General features: G+C 47.2%; 1 protein-coding gene across 1 annotated transcript; it reads left to right on the top strand.

The window, feature by feature from the left end:
- Positions 1 to 732: 732 nt before the first annotated feature.
- LOC144753107 (retinal guanylyl cyclase 1-like) lies at positions 733 to 25,612 on the top strand. The gene is made up of 5 exons (XM_078640899.1): positions 733 to 894; positions 2,026 to 2,124; positions 10,606 to 10,697; positions 21,586 to 21,723; positions 24,811 to 25,612. The coding sequence occupies exons 1-5, from the start codon at positions 744 to 746 to the stop codon at positions 25,162 to 25,164; spliced, it is 834 nt and encodes a 277-aa protein (XP_078497025.1). The 5' UTR covers positions 733 to 743; the 3' UTR covers positions 25,165 to 25,612.
- Positions 25,613 to 26,200: the final 588 nt, after the last annotated feature.

Here is a 26,200-nt window from a genome sequence, read left to right on the forward strand (position 1 = left end):
CAGTGAACAATGAGCTGAATTCATATGAGGTGAGCCATGCTGTCAAAATGGGAGTGGAAGTAAGTCAAGGGAATCCAAGGGGTCCAGGGACTTTGCGATGGTGAAAAAGGCAAACTAGGTGGCTTAGTGTGGCCCGAGTGGGTCATAGCTGGAGCATCAGTCACAAAAAGTGCTTAGAGGTAATGGCTACACTTACGCTGCTTTGGCATCAGAGGGGACTAAACAGTAAAAGTGCAGCACAGTCCAGTGTTTTCCAGTTTATACTGAAAAGTAAAGATTCCCCTTAGTGGTGTTTTTCTGTTATAATTGGTTTTAACTGAAAACTGGAAACTGTATCAATATTTTATCCTGTAATGTTTGTTGGGTTGCCTAAGTGGGGAAGATGCCTTATGATCTACTTTCAATGGGTTGTATGTTTTCCCTTTCTAAGATATCTAGCTCAGAGAATGTTGTACTGTCCATCTCAATGACCTGAATAGCCTTTGGCAGTTGCTTGAAAGATGTATTGGTGATGCTCCAGATGCAATAAACCATTTTATTATTTTATTTGCTTTATTATCTCTCATCATTCGAGACCAATACATTTTATTTTTTGAATCTTTGATTTAATAGTCTGTATTTTAAAATTGAAATGTATTGGAAACTCACTTGGTGCTTTGCTGATATTGAATTACCTATACATACTTGCCAGTGAAGGAGTTGTATTTGTCCATCTTCAGGTGGAAACTATCGGAGATGCTTACATGGTAGTGAGTGGGCTACCTGAACGAAATGGGGTGAAGCATGCAGACGAGATTGCGAAGATGTCACTGGACTTGGTAGCTGCGGTCCGACAGGTCAATGTGCCACATATGCCAAGCGAGAGGCTACAGATGAGAGCGGGCATTCACACAGGTGGGTGGCAAATGAAAGAACCTGGCCAAGTCCAAAATGCATCCTGTTGAGCTGTGGACACATAAACTGAGAAGTAGAAACTTGGATTTGTCCATATCAGTAACCCCTCGTTTTGCATTATTGTCCTGCCTTTCCTTCCTAATGTAAAGCGCTCGGATATCCTTTGGTATCTTGTTTGCGCTATATAATGTGATGTGATGTGTGATGTGAGAGAGATTTATATAGCGCACAAATGCCCGAGGGCGTCTAGGCGCTCATAGCGGCGGAGAGAAGCCTGAGTTCCAGGTGTGGATAATTTAGGTTAAATTAATTTGAAAAAAGCCATGTCTTTAAAGGCTTTCTGAAACCGAGTAGCGTTGGACAGCTCTTGATGTTTATTGGAAGTGAGTTCCATAGTTTTGCTGTGCCCAAGACAAAGCTTCTTCCTAAATTTTGGAGTCCGGAGGAGTTTGCTCTGTGCTGAGCGAAGGTGTCTTGGAGGATGGTACCAAGTGAGATGTTGTTTCAGGAAGGCTGGTCCCATACCATGTAATGCCTTATATGCTAGACAGATATAACTAGGCCCTTGTTTTGTATACTAAAAGTGGGTGTTCTACACTAGAAATATGCACTTCATTAGTTCTGTTGGTTAGATTCTGGAGTAAATTCCTACAATAAAGAGACAGGGATGTCTGCAGTGTGTATCTATGCCGGAAGAATGTTTCTTTTCCACACTTGCTAGAATAGAAAAGCAGGTCTTTGAGTTTAGTTGCTAGGTTAACTACTAATCACTCACAGACAAGTCAACAATGAATCCCCAGAACACTATTACTAAAATAATTTACATTAATCCAGCTAACCTCAGACACCTGGATGAAGGTGCTGGTTACTGTTTTGGTACTTGTTTGCATAAATAAAGGCTGTAAAAAAATAATCCAATTAACTATTTTGCTGCTTCTTCACATTGTCTTGTGTTTGCTGTGTTTCTTTAATGTAAGTAGCTTGAGGCTGTTTACTAAAGCCCTTACTTTGACCCCAGATTCGTGATGGGGTTTGTGTGTTTCTTGCGTCACTCTCTTCTTTCTCATCTCTCTTGCTTTGCCCAACTCAAAAAATACAGTCTCCACTGCTATGTTGTATCTTTGTCTGCAGGCCCTTGCGTTGCTGGCGTTGTGGGATACAAGATGCCCCGTTACTGTCTGTTTGGAGACACAGTGAACACAGCATCTCGTATGGAGTCCACCAGCTTGCGTGAGTCTTACAGTCTTCCTCTTCAAACATGCTGGTTGAAAAACATTAGGCACCACCACCTCTGTGGCTTTCTGCTATTCCAAACATATAGGGTGCTATAATAGCATCCCAAACTCTCAAAGAAAATCCACTGTATCATTACGTTGAGGTCAGAACTTGACGCAAGTTGACTGTGGAGTGTCTTTAGGACTTGCGATGTTAAGTTTATTGAAGCAGTGAACCTGAATTAAGTGAGGCAATCCTCTGTAACTCCAATCTTGTTAAGATGGTAAATTGGTTCACTTACTAAAATGTTCTTTGCCTATATCTACTCTGAACTGCAGGTCTCAAGTTTGAGTCCAGCGCTGACATAGACTTTGATCTGCCTGACGCCGGTGGTCAATTCAGTGCCAAAAAAGTTATTTATAGTGCCTAGAAATAGCAGAAGGGTAGCATGAAACATTATACAGAAAAGCGTGTTATTATTATGAACCCGAGTCTGATATTTCTTGATGTGGATGGATTCATTTGAAAAGAGATTTAGAGAATCCCAGCAAGAGACAGACACTGTACTATATATTAAAACCACCCACTACCAGTGCTTAATTTGTGAAAGAATGTATGTTGGTTCCCAAAGCTCTGCTCAGAAGGCTGCATCGACTTCAATCCACCTCAAACCTCTTTAGTCTATTACGAAACACCCCCTGCCCTTTTTTCTCACTCCTGCAAGTTACCGGTTTCTCCCTAGGTGACAGTGTGTTAGACCTGGCACCTTTTGGCATGTTTCCCCTGTCTTTTTGCTTTCTGACCTCCTGTTTGTGATGGTATGGTGGAGTTTGATTTTGCTAGTTTAGTGTCTCTGCACACTTTCTCACTGCTGTTCAGTGTTAAAGTGCAAGTGCTCCTAATTGTGTTATGATTGGTTCTCCATGATTGGCCTCTTTGATTTACTAGTAAGCCTCTAGTATAGTGCACTATGTGTGACAAGGGCCTGTAAATCAAATGCAACTAGTGTGCCTGCAGCACAGGTTGTGCCACCCACACACATATCTTTTCAAAGGTGTCTCAGACCTGCCACTGTAGTGTCTGCGCACAGTTTCCATGACCTAACCTTCCCTTTTCTTACATGTAAGCCACCCCTCAGGTAGGTCCAAGGTAGCCCCATGGGCAGGATGCAGTGTATGTGAAAGGTAGGACATGTAGTAGTGTGTTTTGCATGTCCTAATAGTGGCATATCGTGCATTTTATTTTTTACTATTATAAGGATGTCTGTCCCATAGGTTATAATGGGAGCTGCCTTGTAACATCTTACAAGTGTAACTTTCCATTTGGACAAGATAGAGAAATGGAGGTTAGGCTTCCTGAGCTCAGAATTGAAAAATACATCTTTTAGTAAAGATGATTTTTATATTGTGTGTCTAAAAATGCCACTTTTCGAAAGGCAAAAAGAACAATTGATGGGCAGAATGCTGAACAATGTCATACAGTCACCCCAGTACAGAGATCTGGGCCTAAATCCATAGTTTCTTTGCCCCCCATGCCTTTCCATTATAGACCCAGCCATATCCAAAATCAGTCTTGATTCCTGTTCCCCATGGGAACAGTCCAGCCCAAACTGCCAGTCCAGGTCCTCCCTGGACCGAAACAAGCATCCTGGGACTAGCGTGAATCCAGTGGTATAGCAAGCACCAGACCTATGCCTGGGCATACCCTTCTTACTTAGGGTGGCAAATGAAAAAAGAACACATGATGGATGGAATGCTGAACAAATCAAAATTCACCCCAATGTCACATCTGGGTTAAATCCAGTGTTTTGTGCACATCACACCATTCCAGTTTGGACCCAGTCAGATGTAAATCAGTCTTCAATCGGCCCCGAAATAGGTCCCAGGATGCTTGTTTCCAGGCCAGGGAGGTCCTGGCCTTGCAGTTCGGGCTGGGCTGTTCCCATGAGGAGCAAGGTCAAGACTGATTTGCATATGGCTGAGCCCAAACTGGGGTGGCGTGGTGAGCAAAAAAAGAAATGATGGATTAAACCCAGATCTGTGACTGCAGGTGAACGTTTGATTTGTTTAGCATTCCATCCTTCATTTGTACTTTTTGCTAAGTGGGAAGGGTATGCCCAAACATGGGTCCCGTGCTCACTGTGCCACTGATGAGGGAGGGATACCTCGAAACAGGTCCCAGGATGCTTATTTCTGGCACAGGGAGGATCTGACCTGGCAGTTTGGGCTGGACTGTTCTCATAAGGAGCAGGGTCAAGACTTATTTGCATATGGCTGGTTCTAAACAGGGGTGGCGTGGCCTGGAAACAAGCAGTCTAGGACCTGTATTTGGCTTTCTATCCCTCATCAGTCAGGCTCGCTTGACTCCAGTGGCATGGAGAGCACGGGACCCATGTCTGCGCATATCCATCCCACTCGGTGTGACAAATGCAAAAAGAACAATTGATGGACAGAATGCTGAACAAAGTCATACATTCACCCCTGTGCAGAGATCTGGGCCTAAATCCATCATATTTTTGATCCCCATGCCGTTCCAGTTTAGACCCAGCAATATGCAAATCAGTCTTGACCCTGTTCCCATGGGAACAGTCCAGCCAGAACTGCCAAGCCAGGTCCTCCCTGGACTGGAAAAAAGCATCCTAGGACCGGTTTTGGGGTTTCACCCCTCATCAACCAGGCTAGCTTGACTTCAGTGGCATGGAGAGCACGGGACCCACGTCTGGGCATACCCGTCCCACTAATGGTGATAAATGAAAAAAGAACAATTGATGGACAGAATGCTGAACAATGTCATACACTCACCCCAGTACAGAGATCTGGGTCTCAATCCATCATTTTTTGCTCCCCATGCAATTCCAGTTTAGACCCAGCCATATGCAAACCAGTCTTGACTCTGTTCCCCATGGGAACAGTCCAACCCGAACTGCCAAACCAGGTCCTCCCTGGACTGAAAACAAGCATCCTAGGACCGGTGGGCATTTTATTTGCTTAACCATCCTGTGTGCCTCTGCCTGTTTATGTATTCACTGTCTGGATTGAGACTGCCAGAGGCTGGGGTATGCATTCACACTAGACAGACACAAGGGGAAGATTGAGGTGTGTCCTGCCTTTCCTGGGTGACTCATAGCCAGGCTGAATAGACCTGGCTGCATTTAGAGTAGTGGGAGAAGTTGTTGCTTGCACCTAAATGGACTGTGGCTGCCACTCACAAAGCTGTCTTCCCTTCCTGGAGTGAACCTGGCCTGAGCCAGGCAGTACTGGTTTATGTATGCCAGAGTAGCTTAGTTTGTACCAACTTCAAAGGGAAATGTGGTATAAATATTGGGGCCCTGACCCCAGGACTCTAGAACTCTTTGGGATTAAGGAACCTGCTAGGAAAAAGAGCTGTGCAAGCTGTGAGGAGAGACTACCACTTTGCTGTGTGCTTTGTTGTGTTGGCCTGCTGTGGCTGCTTCTGTCTTGGGCAGTGAAAGGACTGAACTGGACTTTCTGCCACATCTTTTTTCTGAGTATCTCCAAGGGCTTGAGGTAGAGCTTTCCACCTGTTCAAGAGGTCTCAGGAACAGCAAAGCCTTTGCCTCCTACTGGGTTCCTGCATATGGAACTGTAGGTTTCAGCTACCACAGAGGGAAAAAGCAGCACAACGTTGTCAATGCAGCCGCTGCCGGCTTGGCGCCCTGAAGGAACCGCAGAGGACACTGCCGCACTTTGCAACGCAGCCCTGGTCTCACTGACGGTGTCTGCTTCCGCCACCAAGCCGCTGCTTGCACAGCGACCTGTGGGTACCGCACTCGACACCACCTTGCTTCACACTGCTGCCCTGGTCTCAATTACTCCGCCGCTGCAAGCTGACATCGATGCTGCTGCCTGCACCGTAGTTTGGCGCACCACTCGTAAGTTACACAATGCACCACCCCATCCCACACCACAGTCTTGGCTCACTGATGCCAGCAACATCAACTCCAGATCATCAACCGACGCTGCTGCTTGCACCGTGACCTGTGGGCCACGCACACTGCATTGCCCCATCTTGCACCACAGCCTTGGGTCTACTGACGACAGCACTTCAGCAACGATGATGCTGCTGCTTTCACTGTGACCTGCCAGCACCGCGACAAGCATGCCCCACTTCACACTGCCCCACTTCTCACGCAGCCCTGGTCTCATGATGCCGACTGGACCACCGTCATCGAGCCGCTGCCTGTACCACGACCTGAAGGCACAGCACGTCGCCACGCTCCACTTCACACCACAGCCTCTACGACTGCCGACACCGGCGCTCCTGACTTCAACATCACAGAGATTGGCCTGCAATGGGTGTGACTTCAAGGGCCCGAAGACTACTGAACCGACCTCCAGGACCAACGCCTGCTGATGTTGGCTCCTTGGAGCTCACCGCGAGGTCCCCGATACCCTACATTTCAAAAGGTACTGTTTTGCGGGTCTTTCCAACACCATAGCTGGTCCACGATGCCGTGTCTGGCCTGAACCGTTGGATTTGGTTGGTTACGACACCGTGATAGCCCCAGATGGAGCTATTGACTTCAGTGAACTGTATTTAAAGTCTATTTTTGTATTATTTATATCTTGATAACTGTACATTGGATATTTATTGTTTTGGTCTTGTTTTACACAGATAAATATTGCCTATTTTTCTAAAAGTGGTGTGGTGTCCTTTTGTAGTGCTTTTACTATATTACCGTGTGTTATGTGCAAATGCTTTACACATTGCCTCTGAGAAAAGCCTGACTGCTCGGGCCCAGCTACCAAGGCAGTGAGCAGGAGTTATTTTAGAAGTGTAACTTTCTTTTCCTGACTAGGAAGAAGGATCCCTACTTGGACAGGGTAACAACCTGGGAATAGAGACCCCATTTCTAACACACTTTTTCTGTTTTTCTCTTCCTACTTCTTGTTTGTGTGTTTTCCCTCTCTTGCTCTCGGGAAGTGGTTCAATGAGGAAAATAAGAGCCGGTCCCCAAAAATTGGTGCAGGCAGCCTCCACCAACAAGCAATGGCTCCAATTAAGCACTGCCCATTGCCAACTCTGGCCAGAGGTTGCTCTGCAGTTCTTACAACAATCATCAGCCCTTTACAAATCCATATAATCTCTTCTGTGAGATTAGACTTTGGAAAAATGCTTACACCACAGCTATCAGTGCTACAATACTGCAGCACCGAAACTAGTGACCCAGACATGAGAAAGCCAAACTAAGTCAATCGTCTGCTAATTACAGTAAACATTTTCACCTCAGAATGTCCTAACTAAAGTGTGAGGTTCATTCCCACAATCATATGCATGCAAAATCTTCCCTAGTTTGGTGACCCCAGACTTCAAACAAAAGACAGAAAATATGTGGAAAAATCTTTAAAATCACTGAAAAGTCCATCAGGGCACACTGCATGCATAGAATAAACAGGTAGATTAGACATATTCAAGTTTGCCGTACTCAGTCATACACTGTCCAACACCGGATTGCAAGATATGACGTAGAGCGTGTCATATGACACACTCTATAGGTACGTCGAGAAGCAACATAAAGTGGGGAAAAGCATTGTTTTCCTCATAAAGCCCTCACCCACCGACCTAGTTGGTGGCATGCTTCATCATCGGGCCCACCACAGTGGCACCGAATGTGCCCCGGGTGTGCTTCAACGCCAGGAGACTGGGGAGCTGGTATGTTGCTGAGTGTGCAGTGAAAAGGGGTGAGACAGTGTAAATTAAAAGCTATGCAAGAGGTCCCAGCACCCGAGGGTAGATTATCTTTAATGAACTGGGCCTTTGCTAGCAGATAAAAAGGCAAAGAGACGCGGTGGAGTGCTGATTATGACCTCCAGCGTCTAGTGCGGTCTACATGTTTCAGCCAATGCCTTGTTGAATTTAAGCTGGCTTTCCTCAGGACCATTTAATATGTGCAGGGTGCAAAATAAACTTAATTTAAGTGAGGGTGGTAATTTGGCTATGTGTCGCGCTCGCTAAGGCGCTATAACTGTTTTGAGGGGATTCCCTCAAGCTTGACTACATTTAACACATAGGACAAAGACGAGACGTACAAGGTAGAGTCATGTCAATATAGTAAAATTCACTACAATGAGCCGGCTTATAAGGTGGTGTACGGCCTATAAACGGCTATTGTGGACTCATGGCACGTGCATGAGACTGGTGATGATTTTATCAAAAAACCGGTAGTGTTTAGGTGGTGGGCTAAAAGAGCGTATTTACAAGGTGAGGTACAGGTAAGTATGGTACTAGGTCCTCACTCTGTTTTTCCTTGTAAAAAGCTTCATGGGTCGCTTGGCAGAGAAAGAGACCCTGTTGGCAGAAAGGTAGATTCAACAAATGTCCGACCTGTGGGAGGAAAAAGGTGGCTTACCCTGTTTGTAGTTGTAGCGATTCAATATTACTCACGAGATTTTCGGTCTGGTTCCTCCTTGGACCTATTCGTCCTTCCGCGGCGCCCGTTATGAGGGAAGTAGAGCTTGCCGCCTCTATTTTATACTGCCCGGTGGAGTGGTTTCACCTGTGTATAGTAGAGATAGAGGGAGGGGAGACACGCTAACAGCCTAGTCATTGCGGGCTGAGCGCGCGGGTGCCGGTGAGTAGTGCGTGGTCTTGCGCATGCGCTGAGAGGTGGTTGCAGGTTCTGGTGCACGTGCCGGTTCAATGCGCATGCGTGTATTGAGGGATTAGCGCCGGAGTGCTGCGCATGCGTATAGACGTCAAATGAAGTCCTACAGAGGACTCGGGTATGGGCATTGCTTGTGCGAAAGGGTTGCCAGTGTAGCGTGGACACGAAGTGGTAATCAACCTGCACATTGCATTAAAGGCAGGTGGAATGTGTGTATGTACTGGCATTGGGGGAAGAGAGCCCATCAGATAGAGGAGGAGCATGGGTGGACATGCTCATGCAGGGGATGCCCTGACATTGGTATCACAAGGTTGTGGATTCTAGCGCACATAATGTAGGGATTTAAACAGCTAAGGAATTCCAAGGTATGGCATCATTAAGGCCATGGGTGTGTGTGGACAAACGGTATATCCAACGTTGTTCTTTTTGAAGAAGGATTTTTTCATTGATTGAATTGTCAAATTTCTCAATGACTGTCCAGGAGAAGTCATTGGGGGTGTGGTTGTGGGTGAGGAAGTGGTCTGTAAGTTTGCTGATATTTTTGCCGCATCTTATAGTGCTCCTATGTTCAGTCATACGTGTCCTTACTTTCCTGGTTGTCATGCCAATGTATCTGAGGCCGCACCGGCAGGTTATAAGGTACACCAAGTTGGATGAGTTACAGTTGGTTAACTGTCGTTGCGTCCACACTTTGCCTGGTTCTAGGTCCAGAGTTTTTGAAGGGGACGTAAGGTGGCACACACTGCAGTTGTTGCAGGGGTGATGGCCTGTGACTTTTGGAAGTCCCCAGATGTTGACTAAGGTATTGTCGTTGGTATTTACCTTCGGCAGGGGTCTGGTTTTGACTAGTTGGTCTTTCAGATTGGTGGCCCTTCTGTATGCGAAGCGCGGTTTTTCCCAATTCCTGGTGCCAGAATTGATGATCTTCCAGTTGCGTCGTATGATGTTGGCTACCTGGTTGGATGCTGTGTTGTAGGTTGTCACACACATCAGTGTGGGTTCTTCCTGCTGTTTTTCATAGGTTTCCAAGAGTGCTTCTCTGTTCTGGTTCCTGGCTCTTTTGCAGGTTTTATTTATTATCCTAGGCGGATAGCCGCGTTCTTTTAGTTTGTCTGTAAGGTCGTTGGCCTGTGACTTGTAGTCCTGGACGCTGCTGCAGTTACGTCTGATGCGTAAAAATTGCCCGTAGGGTAAATTCTCCCTTAGGTGTCGGGGGTGGAAGCTGTCAAATCTGAGTAGGGAGTTCCTTGCTGTGGGTTTGTAGAAGGTGCTCGTCACGAGGCCTCCATTCTGTGGTTTTATGTTTAGGTCAAGGAACGCCAGTTCGGTTGCACTGCTGGTGCTGGTGAAACGTAAAAAGGGATCTTGAGTGTTGATCCAGGTCATGAAGGTGTCCAGTAGTGCTTGATTGCCTTCCCATATCAGTAGCACGTCATCGATGTAGCGACGCCACATTTTGATATTGGCCAGGAAGGGGTTGGATGGTTGTTGTATGTAGATGTTTTCAAAGTGTGCTACGTACAATCCAGCCACACTGGGAGCAAAGACACTACCCATGGAAGTACCATTGGTCTGAAGGTAGTAGGTGCCTTCGTATTCAAAATAGTCCTCTATGACTTATTACAAGTGCATTTTATCCCATATCACATTTGTAATAGAGTGAGCAGGATATATTTGTCACGTTTGTGATGAAGTGACCTGTCTGCCAAACTCTGACAGGCAGCAAATTACTTTCCTGGGTGCTCCAGTATCAATGATGTCTCATCAATCGAGATAAGACAATGACAGGATCCTTCTCACTTGTATTGTTACAGTGAAGTGCTTGGTCCACCATCACTATAATTCACGATGAGCCATTTTTTGCCCTGCAGCACAGAAGATACACATCAGCTCTGCTACTTACGATGTCCTAATAGTGGAAGGTGCTTATGAAATTGAACCTCGTGGAGAAACCGAAATCAAGGTAAAAAGGGTGGATTGGAGCAATTTGTGATCAATTTATGTTAAAAAAACATTTTTTTGTGATTGTACGCAATGCAGGTTCTGCCTCTCTAAGTAGGCTTTTGTGTTTTTGATGGTGCCTTGTACAAGGATAGACAAGTATTAGAACGGCAGCTTCTGAGACAGACAAATAAATGTTCTCTGAGTAACTATTGGTGCTCTATGAACTTACCTCTCTCACCTAGGTCACACCTCTCTGATTTCTCATCTGAAGCTGTCCTTGCCTCATCTTCTGAATATATGAATGTCCATATCTTGTTCACTTTGTTCCTCAGTCTATTGCAGGTTGCTTAAGGTACATTACAAAAAAGCCATTACTCCTAATCTTATGCAGTTTCAAAGGTATGCACTTTCATAGTTTTCTAGTTTTATAATAACTGAACCAAAAGATTTTACTATAAGCTTTTTAGTTACGTTTTGACATTGTTATTACTAAGGAGCTGATTTAGAGATTGATGGAGTACCCACTCCCCCTAACCCTCGGTGTGCTCGCCTACTTTAAAGGCAGACGGACCACTTCATTTATGCTGATGGAGTAAAATGTACTCCTTGGTGAAAACTTTCCTCCAATGGACCGAGGGAGTAGAGGCCATCAATGTTAAGGCATCAACTGTCTGCCCTATTTAGACTGAGCTGTCAGTGGCTCTTTTGTAGGTCGAGCTGGTGTAAGCAGTGTGAGGCACTGCGTCCAGCGAAGCATCTTTTGTTACTCACTTCCTGGGAATGTGAGACAGGGGATGGGCACGCGCAGGGGAATCTCCCATGTGAGCGCGCACGTTCACCCAAACGCCGTTCACATCTCCTGTCCTACATTGCCAGGAAGTGGATAACACATACACACAGACACACACACGCGCGCACGCACACACACAAACAGACACACGCGCACACACACACACAGACAGACACAGACAGACACACGCACACACACTCGCACACACACAGACACACACGCGCATACACGTGCACACACATTCCCCCCTCACTCACCCCCACTCACCGGGCTCTTTCCGCGTGTCCCTCTCTCCCTCGGCAGCCAGCGGGTTAGTCTCGGCATGGGAGCCCAGCAGTGCTATCCGCTGGTCTTCCCCCCGGCCCCCTCCTGGGACCCGGGACTTCAGCTGCCGCACTTCGCTTTGGCACCGGAGCTCCCTCTTCATAACAAATAGCGTACATGCGCGGGCAGCCCTCGCCCTCTCAGTCACAACCCGGTTACTGAGCTGCTTTCTGTTTCGCTGTCTTCCATGTCCGCTGCGGTGGCTGCTGAACCAGTGTGCTTTGTGATGCGCCTCATATAAGAAAGGGGTGGACGTGCACCAAACAGATGACGAGCGGATGTCACAACAGGCTTGTTGTTGGTTTTTTTTATTCATTAGTGCTGCCAGTCTCAGTGTAAAGTAAAGTTGTCCTTTGTCCGACGTAGAACAACAGAGCTGGATAACGTGTGTGGGGGGAGGGGAGGAGGGTTCTTTAGTCACCCAAACTCCTTTCCGTGAATCTTATTGACCGCTGAGCAGAGCCAGTAAGCCGCTGTCCAAGCCTCGCCACAAGGCGAGCCAGCCGGTGTGGAGAGATACCTCTGCAAGCGGAGAAAGCTCCCCAGCCTTGCAATTAATTGTTCTCCCTGATAGTACAGGGCTCTCTTATTCCACCTATCGACCCGCTAACAAAGATTTGCCCGAAGACAAACACCTCGTGTCACTAAGGGATCAGAGGGAAGGCTTGATTCGGGGTGCACGTTGCCCACCAGCTGGGGGGCGTGGAGGCGCTGGCCCGCTGTCGGCCTTCATAACCCTCCGAGCTTCACTTCACCTGATCGCTGACGCTTCTAATAGACTTGTTTTCTTTTTACTGTCCGTCACCACCAGGTATAACCTCACCCCATAGTGTGGAACACAGACATTTTTTATTTTTCAAAAACAAACTCAAGTTTTGGGAATTTGTTTTAGAAAAATGAAAAACTTTGAAAAGGTTTGACAGAGCTGTCCATCAAACATTTCCTACAAGGACATGAACTGCCATGATGGCGGTTCCTGACAATGTATTGAGATGTCCCAGGCTGGCAGGTATCTCTGAATTTGTCAGGCGGAGTAAAGCAGGGTGGAGGATGTGAAGTCCTCCACCACCATGGCTGCCTTTACTCCGTCCACCAATTCCTAAATCAGGCCTAAGTTTTGTGAGGCTCTCTAGTTTTAATTCTTAAACAGGGATGTCTGGATTGATTCATGACCTTGGTCTGTGGAAATATTCAAGAATTACTTACTGACTCTGTAAAGGTCGCAAGCATCGCCCTTGAATCATGTTTCTCAATCCTTGCAACATTTTTCCATTTTTATTCAGGGAATGCGTGCATTTTCTACTCTCTGAGGGATGCTCTGAACCATGCATGGATTGAGGTTTGGGGTTTTTTCCCCTCCCTGTCTTTTAAAATTGTGCTTGTAGAAGACAGTTCTGAAATCTGGCACTGTGGCTTGAGAACCATGTCAGGCTTTGTTCAATTAAATCATGCTCAAATTCATATTTCACTAGTCAGGTCGCAAAACCAGAAGTGAAGCTAATGATATAGATAATAATTTGAATCCTATTTTAGGAATCTATACGTTTCACATTTCTTAAAAACTATTCAACAGATTTTCATGAATCCATTAAAAGATTTTAAATGCAACCAATCCCTTTCCTATTTCCGTATTTGGGTAAATTCTGTCTAGCAGTTTTTTTTTTTTAAAATAAAAAAAAGATTATAGCTAAAGAGATTTATGCCACAACTAGCAGGAAAAGGAAATGGTTCGTCTTAATATTATTTTGTGGTTTCATGAAATTCTTCAAAGTAGTTTTTGAAATATTAGAATTTGAAAACAATAGGCCTTTGTAAGCAGTTCGACCACCAATATGTGAATGAAAAACTAATCTGATTTACCAAGACTCCACAAATGCTTATGAGCTAATGTGAATTTCTAGATTATAAGCAGCTGGGGAAGCCTCCGCAATCTGATTGGGTGAGAGGAGCTTCAGTCTGATAGACCAAGAGAAGAAGACTGTTTTATTCAACCAGCCTTTATATGGATCCATAACCAGCGTTCTCTGTTCTCAAACGATATGGCTGTATGAGGACAATGCAAGCCCACTCCCTGCACTCCGGGGCTCCAGGTACTGCATCCTCTGTGTTGCTTAATAGTTTTTTAGACATTCAAAAAAATGGTGCAAAATTTGAGAACTATTACTTTGAGTTTGGTGAACTTTGTGAAATCGACAAATGAGGTGCATAGTTCCTTTAACTTGTCAACGTAGAGTGAGCAAAAAAATAGGTCCCCAGTTAGGAGAAACGACCTGTGGTTCGTTAGGGACAAAAGAAGACTCCTTGAGAGGGATGGGAATCCTGACCTGGCCCAGAAGTCCGAGACTTAAAATCCCATGCTCTGAGGGCCGGCCTCCCTCTCACCCCATCAAATCACAAAATGAGGGGGTTAAACAAACGTACTGGTGCTGCATGACGTTGGCACTGACCGCGTCACAGAGACTGCTGCTACTTGCAGTGGGATAATATGGCCAATAATTTTAACTTACATGGTTCTTCAATTCCTCACTACTCTTTTTGTTTGTCCATACTTATTTGGGAAACCATCAGCTTCCGCAGTTAAGTATATATTCAAGTTTATATTTTAATCAGTCAAACTGATGATATTTCAATCATATTGAAAGAAGCTATTTCTTTCAAATTATTTATTTTGTGAAACATCTTGTCAGAAACTCATACAGTTTTTGACAGGTGTTCATTATGGGAAATGGCTATTTTACTAATTAAATACAGTTAAATAGGTTACTCCATCTATCATTTTTTATTTGTTTTGTGTGCAAAATATCATGGAAGGAACGCTGCCCACTGGGGTGCACTATATGCCTGTGTGTTATTTGTACTTAACTTCTGATTAGACTTCATCAAATGTAGGGTCTTGCCTCCTTCCTCTCCAACCTTTGCCAATGCCCTGTAACCATCTCCCACTATACAATGTGCACCACCTTCAGTCGTGACCATCAGGCACTACCCATAGGGTGCAGTTTATGACCAAGCCTTAAGCCCAATACTCCTGCTACCGGCACCTGCATGTATGGCATGTAGTCATGTCCAGCGATGGACTTGGTTCACCTGCTACATGGCCTACTCCTAGCCCAGAGGGCACTATGTAAAGAGCATGCCCTTTTACATGAGGTTAGCAAATTATACAAATATTACATTTTAAATTTGACATTTTTGGAGAAAAAGGCCTATGTAGAAATACATCAGATATTCTTAAAGTCGCCATCATATTATAGTGTGCGCACAACGTGACACTCTAACCTCTCCCCCACTGCCAACATCCGTCTCAACGAGGGCCGGACTGGGAACCACAACCGACCCTGGCAAACTGCTCGGCCGTCCCCCCTCCCCACTCGGGGGAGTTGGAGGTGCCGCCGAGCTCTTTGCCGGGGCCGGTTTTCGGACGATTTTGGTACAGGGCCGATTTTGCAGCTATGCTGCAAAAACGACCCTGTAACAAAAACGGCCCCCAAAACCGGCCACCACCCGTGCCACGCTCCGGGGGATTGCCCGGTGCCCACTATGGCCAGTCCGGCCCTGGTCTCATCCCACACCCTTGCCAGGCCGATGAAGTCACATAATGCAGTTATATTGTCTAGGGCATGGGTACTCACAAACTTTCTCTCGGGGGCCAAATTTACAGTGTGGCTTGTGGCCGAGGGCCGCACTGGTGGAGGCGGGGTCAGTGGGGGAGGGGGAAGGGGCTAGAAAGAAAAAAACTGTGACCATGAAGTGAACACAGGCCCCTGCAGCTGACGCGTTGATCCACTGAGCCAACAGACCAGCATACACACACATCTCTCTTTCTCTCTCTCTCTCTCTCTCCCTATTCGCCCTCCCTCTGTCTCCCTCCTTCTATCTCTCTCTCTCGCTCCCTCCTTCCCTCTCTCTCTGTTTCCCTCTGTCTCTCTCTGTCTTACCTCTCTTTCTCTCCGTCTCCCTCCCTCTCTTTCCTTCCCTCTCTCTGTCTCCCTCCATCTGTCTCCCTCTATCTGTGTCCCACTGTCCATCACCCTCTGTCTCCCTCCCTCCGTCTGCCCTCTGTCTGTCTCCCTCCCTCTGTCTCCATCCCTCCCTCTGTCTCCATCCCTCCCTCTGTCTCCCTCTGCCTCCCTCCCTCTGTCTATCTCCATCCCTCCCTCTGTCTGTCTGTCTCCCTCTATCTGTCTCCCTCCCTCTGTCTATCTCTCTCCCTCTGTCTGTCTCCCTCCCTCTATCTCCCTCTGTCTGTCTCCCTCCCTCTATCTCCCTCTGTCTGTCTCCCTCCCTCTGTCTGTCTCCCTCCCTCTGTCTGTCTCCCTCTCTCCCTCTGTCTGTCTCCCTCCCTCTGTCTGTCTCCCTCCCTCTGTCTGTCTCCCTCTCTCCCTCTGTCTGTCTCCCTCTGTCTGTCTGTCTCAGTCTGTCTCCATCCCTTCCTATGTCTGTCTCCCTCTCTCCCTCTGTCTCTCTCTGTCTGTCTGTCTCTCTCTGTCTCTCTCTCTCTCTGTCTGTCTCTATCGCTGTCTCTATTGCTGTCTGTCTCTATCGCTGTCTGTCTCTGCCTCTATCTGTCGCTGCTGTCCCTGTCTCTGACCCCATCTAGCTCCGTCTGTCCCTGTCTCTATCTGTCTCTATATGTCTTTATCTGTCTCTATCTCTATCTGTCTCACCTCACCCAGCTCTCACTCCCTGCTGCCCTCTGTCACCTCACCCGGCTCTCACTCCCCGCTGCCCTCCACCTCCCTCACCCGGGCTCTCACTCGCTGCTCTGCCCTCCACCTCCCTCACCCGGGTTCTCACTCCCTGCTCTGCCCTCCCACCTCACCCGGCTCTCAGTTCCTGCTGTCCTCTCCCCTCCCCCCTCCCACCTCCTCTCCCCTGTGCGTCAGCCTGGCTGACACAGCCTCCCGGGCACCCCAGTACTTAACAGGTCTTTAAACAACCATTTGTTTGTTAATGAGGCTCTGTTCACCTCTTAGCACCCCTGCAGCTCCACTCTTGACTGTGGCTGGAATCGCCCGGGCCCCCACAGAGCAGTGTCTCTGACTCGCACTGCTGCTCCCCGAGGTGTTTACTGTAGTTAAAAAAAAAAACACACACAGGTGCGATGTCTCAAGCTCCGCGGGCCGCCACTGAAGGCTTGCCGGGCCGCTACTGGCCCGCTGGCCGTACTTTGAGTACCCCTGGTCTAGGGCGTAGATTTTATTCACTTCAAACAGGATAATTCAAAACAACCACTACGTGGGTATAAGTAAACTACTTGGATACACAAAATATACATGCTGCACCCTCTAGTGATATTTACATGTCAAAGTCACTAAGATATTAACATACTTATTACATTTCAGCAAAGCATTAAGCTGACCATCCTCGTGAACACACCACTGCGCACATTCTGCCGGCAGGCCACAACGTGCTACAGCAAACAGTTGCATTATCTGAACCAGGGCACAGCATTACGCACCGGCCCTCAGAGGTACCTGAACAATGTCAAAACTTTCCAGCATATACATATCCAAGACATCAAGACATTAGAATTGTCATCACAGGTGAGCATAGCCTTATGTTGTTTGTAGTCTTGAACCCTCTGCTGCGCACCTTGTGCCGGCAGGCCATAGCGTGCCACAACAAACAGTTGCCTTACTTGAAATCCAGGGCACCGCATATCGCACCGGCCCTCCGAGGTACCTGAACACAGGCAGTCTCCCCAAGATTCATCTCAGTCCTTAAGTGACGTGCTAGGGCAGTAGAGTTGAGACCCACCGGCAGGCCGGTCCCCCTTTTTTTCCGCCAATCCACTGCACACTTCAATCCTACCCAGTCCTGGGATCCATCCAGTCACTCAACCTCCTTTGTTGAGCATGCCCCTTCGTTGTTAACTGTCAGCGATCCGCCCTTTACTTCTTTACCGGGTGGGTGGGTGGTTTTCCTTGGCTCTGCGGCTGGGGTCCAGGGAGACAAAGAGGACGTCCCCCCTCGAGGCACAGCCTTATATACCTAGCGGATAAGGTTCGGTTTCGTTTCTCCTTGAACACTCCAGAAACCGCAACATAAACTAGGCTGTACCCCTCCTCAATCCAGCCCCCAGAGTAATGTTTGGTCACATGGCGCAACTAAGGGAGCCCCTCTTCTAGGGGAGTGGGGCTCCTGTTCATAGTGTGCGCACAACGTGACACTCTCACCTCTCCCCCACTGCCAACATCCATCTCAACCCACACCCTTGCCAGGCCCATGAAGTCACATAATGCAGTTATATTGTCTAGGGCGTAGATTTTATTCACCTCAAACAGGATAATTCAAAAGAACCACTATGTGGGAATAAGTAAACTACTTGCATACACAAAATATACATGCTGCACCCTCCAGTGATATTTACATGTCAAAGTTACTAAGATATTAACATACTTATTACATTTCAGCAAAGCATTAAGCTGACCATCCTCATGAACACACTACTGCGTACATTCTGCCAGCAGGCCACAACGTGCTACAGAAAACAGTTGCATTATCTGAACAAGGGCACAGCATAACGCACCGGCCCTCAGAGGTACCTGAACAATGTCAAAACTTTCCAGCATACATATATCAAAGACATCAAGACATTAGAATTGTCATCACAGGTGAGCATAGCCTTATGTTGTTCGTAGTCTTCAACCCTCTGCTGCGCACCTTGTGCCGGCAGGCCACAGCGTGCCACAACAAACAGTTGCCTTACTTGAAATCCAGGGCACCGCATAGCGCACCGGCCCTCCGAGGTACCTGAACACAGGCAGTCTCCCCAAGATTCATCTCAGTCCTTAAGTGAGGTGCTAGGGCAGTAGAGTTGAGGACCACTGGCAGGCCGGTCCCCCTTTTTTACCGCCAATCCACTGCACACTTCAATCCTACCCCGTCCTGGGGTCCATCCAGTCACTCAACCTCCTTTGATGAGCATGCCCCTTCGTTGTTAACTGTCAGTGCTCCGCCACAGGGCAAGAAGCTCCCCGGTGCACTCTCCCTCCCCACCCCCCCACCGGCGTTAACTGTGCTCCAGAATAGCCCCCAAAATTGTGTGGATGAATATCTCTATTCCTTTTGCCGACAGATGCTCACCATTGTGATGGAACAGTCCAGTTGACCCCAGATGAAGCAATTTGTGCTGTATCGTACCCATTGAAGAGCCACGTAAGAGTTAATGCATTGAAAAATTCAGGTTCCGCACAGAGTTATTAATGGCCTTCGCGAGGCCCCACCCGGCTCTGCGGCAGGGGTCCAGGGAGACAAAGAGGACGTCCCTCCTTGAGGCAGAGCCTTAAATACCTAGCGGATAAGGTTCGGTTTAGTTTCTCCTTGAACACTCCAGAAACCGCAACATAAACTAGGCTGTACCCCTCCTCAATCCAGCCCCCAGAGTAATGTTTGGTCACATGGCGCAACTAAGGGAGCCCCTCCTCTAGGTGAGTGGGGCTCCTGTTCAAGACCAACAGTTCTCAGTGGATCTTCTGAGTCTTCTTGGAAAAGGTCCGTCACTTTGAGCACAGAGCTAATATACCGTTCAATAGCAGCCCTAAGCTTCTCGGTCGGCATCCTACAACCTCAATAGAACAGTACCAACCTTAAGAAGAAGGCTGCAATACTATGTATGTGACAGTACCAGCAATACCCAATAAGGCTGTCCTACATGTATAGGACTTTAACAACAGTACCCACCCAGTGTACTATGTTATTAATAAACACGATGAACACTTCTCAGAAATTCAGCCTGTACCAACGCTAATCAGCAGTGCATCTATACCTTTCATGGACGCTAGCATCACTTATCAGCAGGGATCTACACATTTTATGAGCAGTACCAAAACTTATCAGCAAAGCTTCTACACTTTTTATGGACGTTACCAACACTTACTAACAGGGATTATGTACCTTTCATGGACTGTGGCAACACTTAGCATGGCTTCTATACCTTTATTGGACAGTACTAACACTTCTCAGCAGGACTTCTGTACCTTTTATGGATAGTACCTACAAGTTATCAACAGGGCTTCAATATCTTTCATGGACAGAACCAATACGCATCCACTAGGCTCCCATAACTTATCAACAGGACTTCAATACCTTTCATGGACACTACCAACACGCATCAGCGGGGTTTCTGTTCCTTCCAAGGAGAGTACACTTATCAGAAGAGTTTCTACACCTTTCATGGAATACACCAATACTTAGCAGAGCTCCTGTTATCTTTAAAAGACAGTATAAAATGTAGTGCACAATGTGTGAGGAGGAAATTGTTGGTTTATTTTGTTCCACTAACAACTTGGAACTAGCCTGCAACCACCGCCTCTTGTCCACTCTCCATCCCCCAAATGGCTGCCCCCAAACATTCCATGTTCTATCTCTGAAGCATAAACAATACAACACTACATATTATGAGAAGTGCATAAAAACTTTCATGGACAGCGCCATGACTTTCAGCTGATTACAGTGGCAAGCTGATTGGGCCTGCTGCTCATTTAATTAGAGCCGCCATTCCTTCAGTGGGCGGTATCAGCACTCTTCAGCCCGGATGACATACCTTCTTTGTAAAAAAAAAAAATCTACTTTTTTAGCAAGGCTGTTATAGATCATTTGGAAAACAAGTTTCTATGTGTTTCTAATAAATCTATGATCATGAAGATGTTTCTGTTTATCTATCCTTATAATATTATATACATGGGATTCTGCAATCCCTGTATAAAAACCTGTCCCTGATTTATTTTTAATTGGACACTTGTGACACGCCCAGTCGCCGATTATAAAGAATATCAGAACTTAATTGTAATAATGTGTTACAGCGGAGTTCTGACAACACAATGCCTGGTTCCAGCAGCCAAGGGGAAAGGCAGGTCAGGGCACGGAGCATAATCAAAGCAGCTGTGTAAAGAACAAAACAAACTGGTTGCATTTCTTTCTTCTGCTCCGTTTCTCTAGCTGTGCATTGACATGAAGAAAGGAAATATTTATGGCAACATTTATTGTTTGCACTGCTTCGGTAATTATAGAACAGTCAGAATGTTCCTGCATGTTTCTACTGCGCCTTTAAAAAAAGCTAATATCTTTTTGCAACACATATCTCTAGCAGCTTTTTTGATGTGTTACATTTTGCACTAAAGTTTCTATTTTTATTCTTCACGTTCTTATGAAAGAGCTACCCTCTAAAGATTTAACTATATATTGTAAGGAAAAAGGTACCCCATTCGGACTCGTTAGTATGTGGTCACGGAACTCCTTGGTGACTTGCAATATCCTTATTATGTACTTTATCCTATATAACATTCCATGTAGTACCACTAACCTTTCTAAAGTTGCAATGATATGTCCTGCTTCCTTCGTTCTCATCATCAATTAGGCACATCCGACTCCTCTTTATACCTTTGTATCCCATTCTCTCACGTCAGGGGCGGCTCTAGGCTCATGGCGGCCCTGGGCAGGGAGCGTAGGTAGGGGGCCCCGGAAGAGGGGGTCTGGGCGGGGCCCCGGAAGAGGGGCGGTCAGGGTGTTTGGAAGTGGAACAGAGAAGGAGGCAGCCAAATCCCTGCCAGGGGCCGCCACCAAATATGTATCCATCCTGAGAGGATTATTATATTAAGGATATATATTGGCGTGGCGGCCCCTGGGGTTTGGCGGCCCTGTGCAGGTGCACAGCTTGCACATGCTTAAGGCCGCCCCTGCTCACGTTCGCAGTGACACTTGACCTGTCAAATTCCTTTCACATCCGGTAGTTCTCATCTTTACCTCCATCCCATTCTCTGACCACACCTATTATTGTCATATATTGCAGGGTAAAGGGAAAATGAAAACGTACTGGCTTATTGGAAACAAGAACTACAGTGTCCAAAACAACAGCCTTGTCTGTCACTGGAATCCAGCCATATCCAGGCAGAAGAAGCTGGAGAGAAGTTTGTGTTCCACCCTGCAGGTGAGTATTCAGAGCACTGCATTACTAGTGCTAGAGAGCGATGTGTGCTCCGCCCTGCAGGTGAGCATAGAGAATATGTTACAGGTGCTAGAGAGCAGTATATGCTTCACTCACAGGTGATCATGCAAAGCACAGCATCAGAGGCGGTTGTTAGCAAATCACATGGAGGGTGCAAAAGATATACACATATATGCATCTACACATATACACAAAACACACACATAATACACATACCAAATACACATTAACATAAAAATACACATTAAAAAGATCAGACATTTAGCTTACACTGCCCCTCGTTCTGCAGTACTTCCTGGTTGTACTGCAGAACTTTCTCCGAGCGGGAAGCCTGCAGTCAACTCTCATCCAATCAAGACGCTGTTCTAAAGCATCCTGATTGGCTGGAGCGGGCTGGCCCAGCGCTCAAAAAGGCACCGTAGGCCTGTGCCTGCTCTCCAACCCAGATATCCAAGACGGCCGAGTTGGAGAGGTTTGAATTGTGCATGTTGGTTTGGCAGTAGCAAGGTAGCCGGCCAAACCAACATGCGCAATGCAAATTTAGGTGGCCACTCCTCACTGCGGCTAATCATTGGCCACAGTGACACACTGGCCCTGCCCTGTCCTTGCACTCTGTTTGATGGCAGAAAGTGTCAAAAATAAAATGGTAATAAAATCATTTTATTACCATTTCATTTTTTACATTTTCTGCCCATCAGTTTTGGGGCGGGGGGGGGACCCGCTCCTCCGCTCCCATGGAGGAACCACCGCTGCACAGCATTAACAGTGGTAGAGAGCAATGTGTACTCCATCCTCTACAAAGAACAACATGAATAGTGCTGGACAGCAGGATATCCTGCACCCTACAGGTGAGTAGGCAGAGCAAAACATGAATAGTGCGAGAGAGCAGGGTGTGTTGTTTGCGTATGTGAGAACAACATTAATAGTGCTAGACAGCAGGGTGTGCTCCACCCTACATGTGAGCATACAGGGCCCGGGATTAACAGTGTCGGAAAGCAATGTGTTCTATAACCCTACAAGTGAGAATAGAGAACACATTACTAGTAGTAGAAAGGAGTATTTGCTTTCACCCTACCAGTAACCATAGAAAGCTTGTTGCTAATGCTAGACAGCAGGATGTGCACCACCTTACAGGTGAGGGTAGGTAATGTTACTTGTGCTAGGATACAGGGTGTGTCCCACCCTACAGGTGTAAACAGAGAGCACATTAGTAGTGCTCAAGACCAACAGGAGCTCTACTCTACAGGAGAGCAGAGAACACATTACTAATGCTGGAGGGCAGTGTGCACCCCACCTTACAGGTGAGAATACAGCGCACATTACTAGTTCTAGAATGCAGCCTGTGCACCACCCTCAATGCGATGTTAGAGAGCATGTTACTAGTACTAGAGAGCAGGAAGTGCTTCACCCTATAGGGAAACTAGAGAGGACATTAGTGATGCTAGAGGGAAGAGATTGCTCCACCACACAGTTGAGAAAAGATAACACACTACTATTGCTGGAAAGTAACGCGTGCATTACTCTGCAGGTGAGCATAGAGAACACTTTACTAGTTCTAGAATGCAGCGTGCGCACCACCCTCCATGCAATGTTAGAGAGCATGTTACTAGTTCTAGAAAGCGGGGAGTGTTCCACCCAATAGGGAAAATAGAGAGGACAATAGTGGTGCTAGAGGGAAGAGATTGCTCCACCCCACAGTTGAGAGAAGAAAGCACACTACTAGTGTTGGAGATCAACGTGTCCATTACTCTGCAGGTGAGCATAGAGAACACATTACTGCTAGAGGGCAGTTTTTTCTCCATCATACAGGTGGGCATACATAGTAAGGCAATGATTGTACTAGAGAGCAATGTGTGCTCCCCGTGCAGGTGAGAGTACAATATGAATAATTCCACAGAGCAATTTTCTTTCTATCCTGCATGTGAGCTAATAGAGCACAACATGAATAATGCTAGCGAGCAGGGCTCGAGATCAATGTTAGCTCCACTCTACAGGAGAAGATCGAGACCACTTTGCTAGTGCTAGAGAGCAAGCTGTGCTCCACCCTAGAAGTGAGCATTGAGAACACTACAGTACAGGCACTCATCCATGCATGAGTACCTGACTAATGGCGGTACTGGGTGGGACCAGGGCACTGACAAATACCCCCGCTCTATCTCAGCTGTGGGAGTGGAGGCATGCGTGGCCAGAGAGACGCCCACCTGTGCTCTAGCACAAGATGTAAAGTTTCACAACTCCCCCTTACCTGTTTGCTCAAAGTGGTTTCAGCGCCCTTCATGCCAGGCATAATAATTGATAAACTTGAGCAGCATTTAATAAACTATTCATAAAACAGTTTTTTTTCTGTACAAGGGCCAGTATACTATTTATGAAATGACACCTTAGCCAAATAAATGTTTCAGTAAGATCCATAAAACCTGTGTGTGTCCTAACTTACAGCTGAGAGTAGAGAACATATTACTAGTGCTAGAGAGCAGTGTATCCCCCCTAGAGAGGCACAGAACACATTAGTGCTAGAGAGCAGTGGGTGCTAAGAGTGAGCATACAGAGCACATTCCAAGTGCCAGAGAGCAGTGTATGCCCCCTGAAGAAGTACAAAACACAGTGCTAGAGAGCAGTGTGTGCTAAGGGTGAGCATAAAGAGCACATTACTAGAGATCATTTTGTGCCCCATCCTAGGGATGAGCATAATGCACAAATTACTAGTGCGAGAGCAGTGTGTGCCCCACCCTAAAGGTGAGCGTAAAGAACACCCGACTACTGCCAGGGAGCAGCGAGTGTCCCGCCCTAGTAGTAAGCATGGAAAGCATATTACTGTTGCTAGAGAGGCGTTTATGCTCCACTCTACGGATGAGGTCATATTAGTTTTAGTGCTAGAAAGCAGTGTGTACCCCAATCTACAGGTGGGCTCACTACTAGTGCCCACTTAGTGCTTTATTATACACCTTTGTACCGTTGGCAGCACGATCCTCAAAACCTGTACTGTTGAAAATGTCTTACAGGCGGGCAGAAAATGTCCCCAGTGGCAGCATCTAGTAACATTCTGGTCTTTGTATCCCTCTGTGACAGTCAAGTACAGGTACCGTGGCGCCAGCGAGGAGTGAGAGGACTACCCCAGCCTCTGGAGAGGAGAACCCCCCACGTCAGCCCAGCAGAGGAAACCTGCAGCCAGCCCTGCGAGAGGGAGCCCTGGGCAGTCAGCCCTCCCAGGGGCAGAAGATGGCTGCCGACGACACCTCGAGCACGCGCAGCAGCGTGCATCCTGTGCGTCAGCCGCGTCCCGAGACCACGCCCACCATCTCTGAGCCACCACCATCTATGAACATAGAGTGCACTGCCAGCCTGGCCTGCAGGCCCAACTCAGGGGCCACTAGAACAGCGGAAACAACCCTCTTGCTGCCAGGGTTTGTGGACGGAACTTAGATTGAGAGGCAGCAACAAACCCTTCTGCCTGCAAGGGTAAAAGCAGCCCTGTATGTTGGGAAGTTGCTGTCACCTGTTCACCTAAACCACGAGCCACGTTTGTGACATCAACAGGAGAGCCTGTCCTTGGTACCCAGTGTATTGCTTGCCAAGCACATCCCAGCTTTTCAGCGTTTCGTTCTCCAGAGACCCCAGTTGAGGGAACAGGTCGGTGCTCGGCGGGTGTTCGTTTCCTGAGTCTTCCAGAGTTTGGAAATGTAGCCGTATTCTGGCAGGGTATGAGACGGGCCATTGTTCATGAAACAGTATGTCCATTGAGAGGCTCCCGCTCCAGCCTGCCACAAGAAGGCCCAGTGTGTCTGCTGCTTATTTTTCCTAGGAGCCCTTAGAACGAGCTTAGAGAATCGAACCATTGCGTACGTGGCGACGCTGCATCACGTCAAGAATTAAAGGTCTTCACACACGTTCAAATGGTTTATCTTTCTTACGCATTTGTGCAGTCCAAATGTTTGTGTTCTGAGCACTGGGCTCTTAAGTTTCGTAGGAGGGGGAGGAGAGGTGGTGGGGGTGGGGGCCGATGCGCAGACAAATAAAGCTAGCGGCTCACGGGTCACAAAATATAGTCTCGTGGGAAAGCCGAGTTTAGATATCAGGGGGCAGATTTATGAAGGCCTTGCGCCGCCGGTGCGTCACTTTATTTGACGCAACGGCGGCGCAAATAATGCGCCCTATTTACAACATGACGCATCTAGGAGATGCCTCACGTTGTAAAGCCCTGCGCCATAAGGAGGCGTTCCTGCGCAGGGGGGGGGCGTTCCTGCGCAGGAACGCCTCCTAAAAGTGGCTGAGTGAAATCTATGAGATTTCACTCAGTCACTTTCAGGACAATGCTGCGTTAAAACCCTGCGCCTGCTTGAAGCAGGCGTAGGTCTTGACGCAGCATTGTGGAGATGGGGCACACCCGAGCCTTGCTGGAGCTGTGTCGTGCTTGCGACACAGCTCCAGCAATGCGCCACCTTTACGGCACAGATGCGTC

This window comes from Lissotriton helveticus, chromosome 5_1 (assembly GCF_964261635.1).
Source record: "Lissotriton helveticus chromosome 5_1, aLisHel1.1, whole genome shotgun sequence".
NCBI lineage: Eukaryota > Metazoa > Chordata > Amphibia > Caudata > Salamandridae > Lissotriton > Lissotriton helveticus.

Excerpts from the sequence above, each read along its gene's own strand:
- LOC144753107 (XM_078640899.1), top strand. The coding sequence starts at position 744 with ATGGTAGTGAGTGGGCTACCTGAACGAAATGGGGTGAAGCATGCAGAC. Across the intron at positions 895-2,025 it reads GAGAGCGGGCATTCACACAG|GCCCTTGCGTTGCTGGCGTT; the intron begins GTGGGTGGCAAA and ends CTTTGTCTGCAG. Across the intron at positions 21,724-24,810 it reads GTTTGTGTTCCACCCTGCAG|TCAAGTACAGGTACCGTGGC; the intron begins GTGAGTATTCAG and ends CCTCTGTGACAG.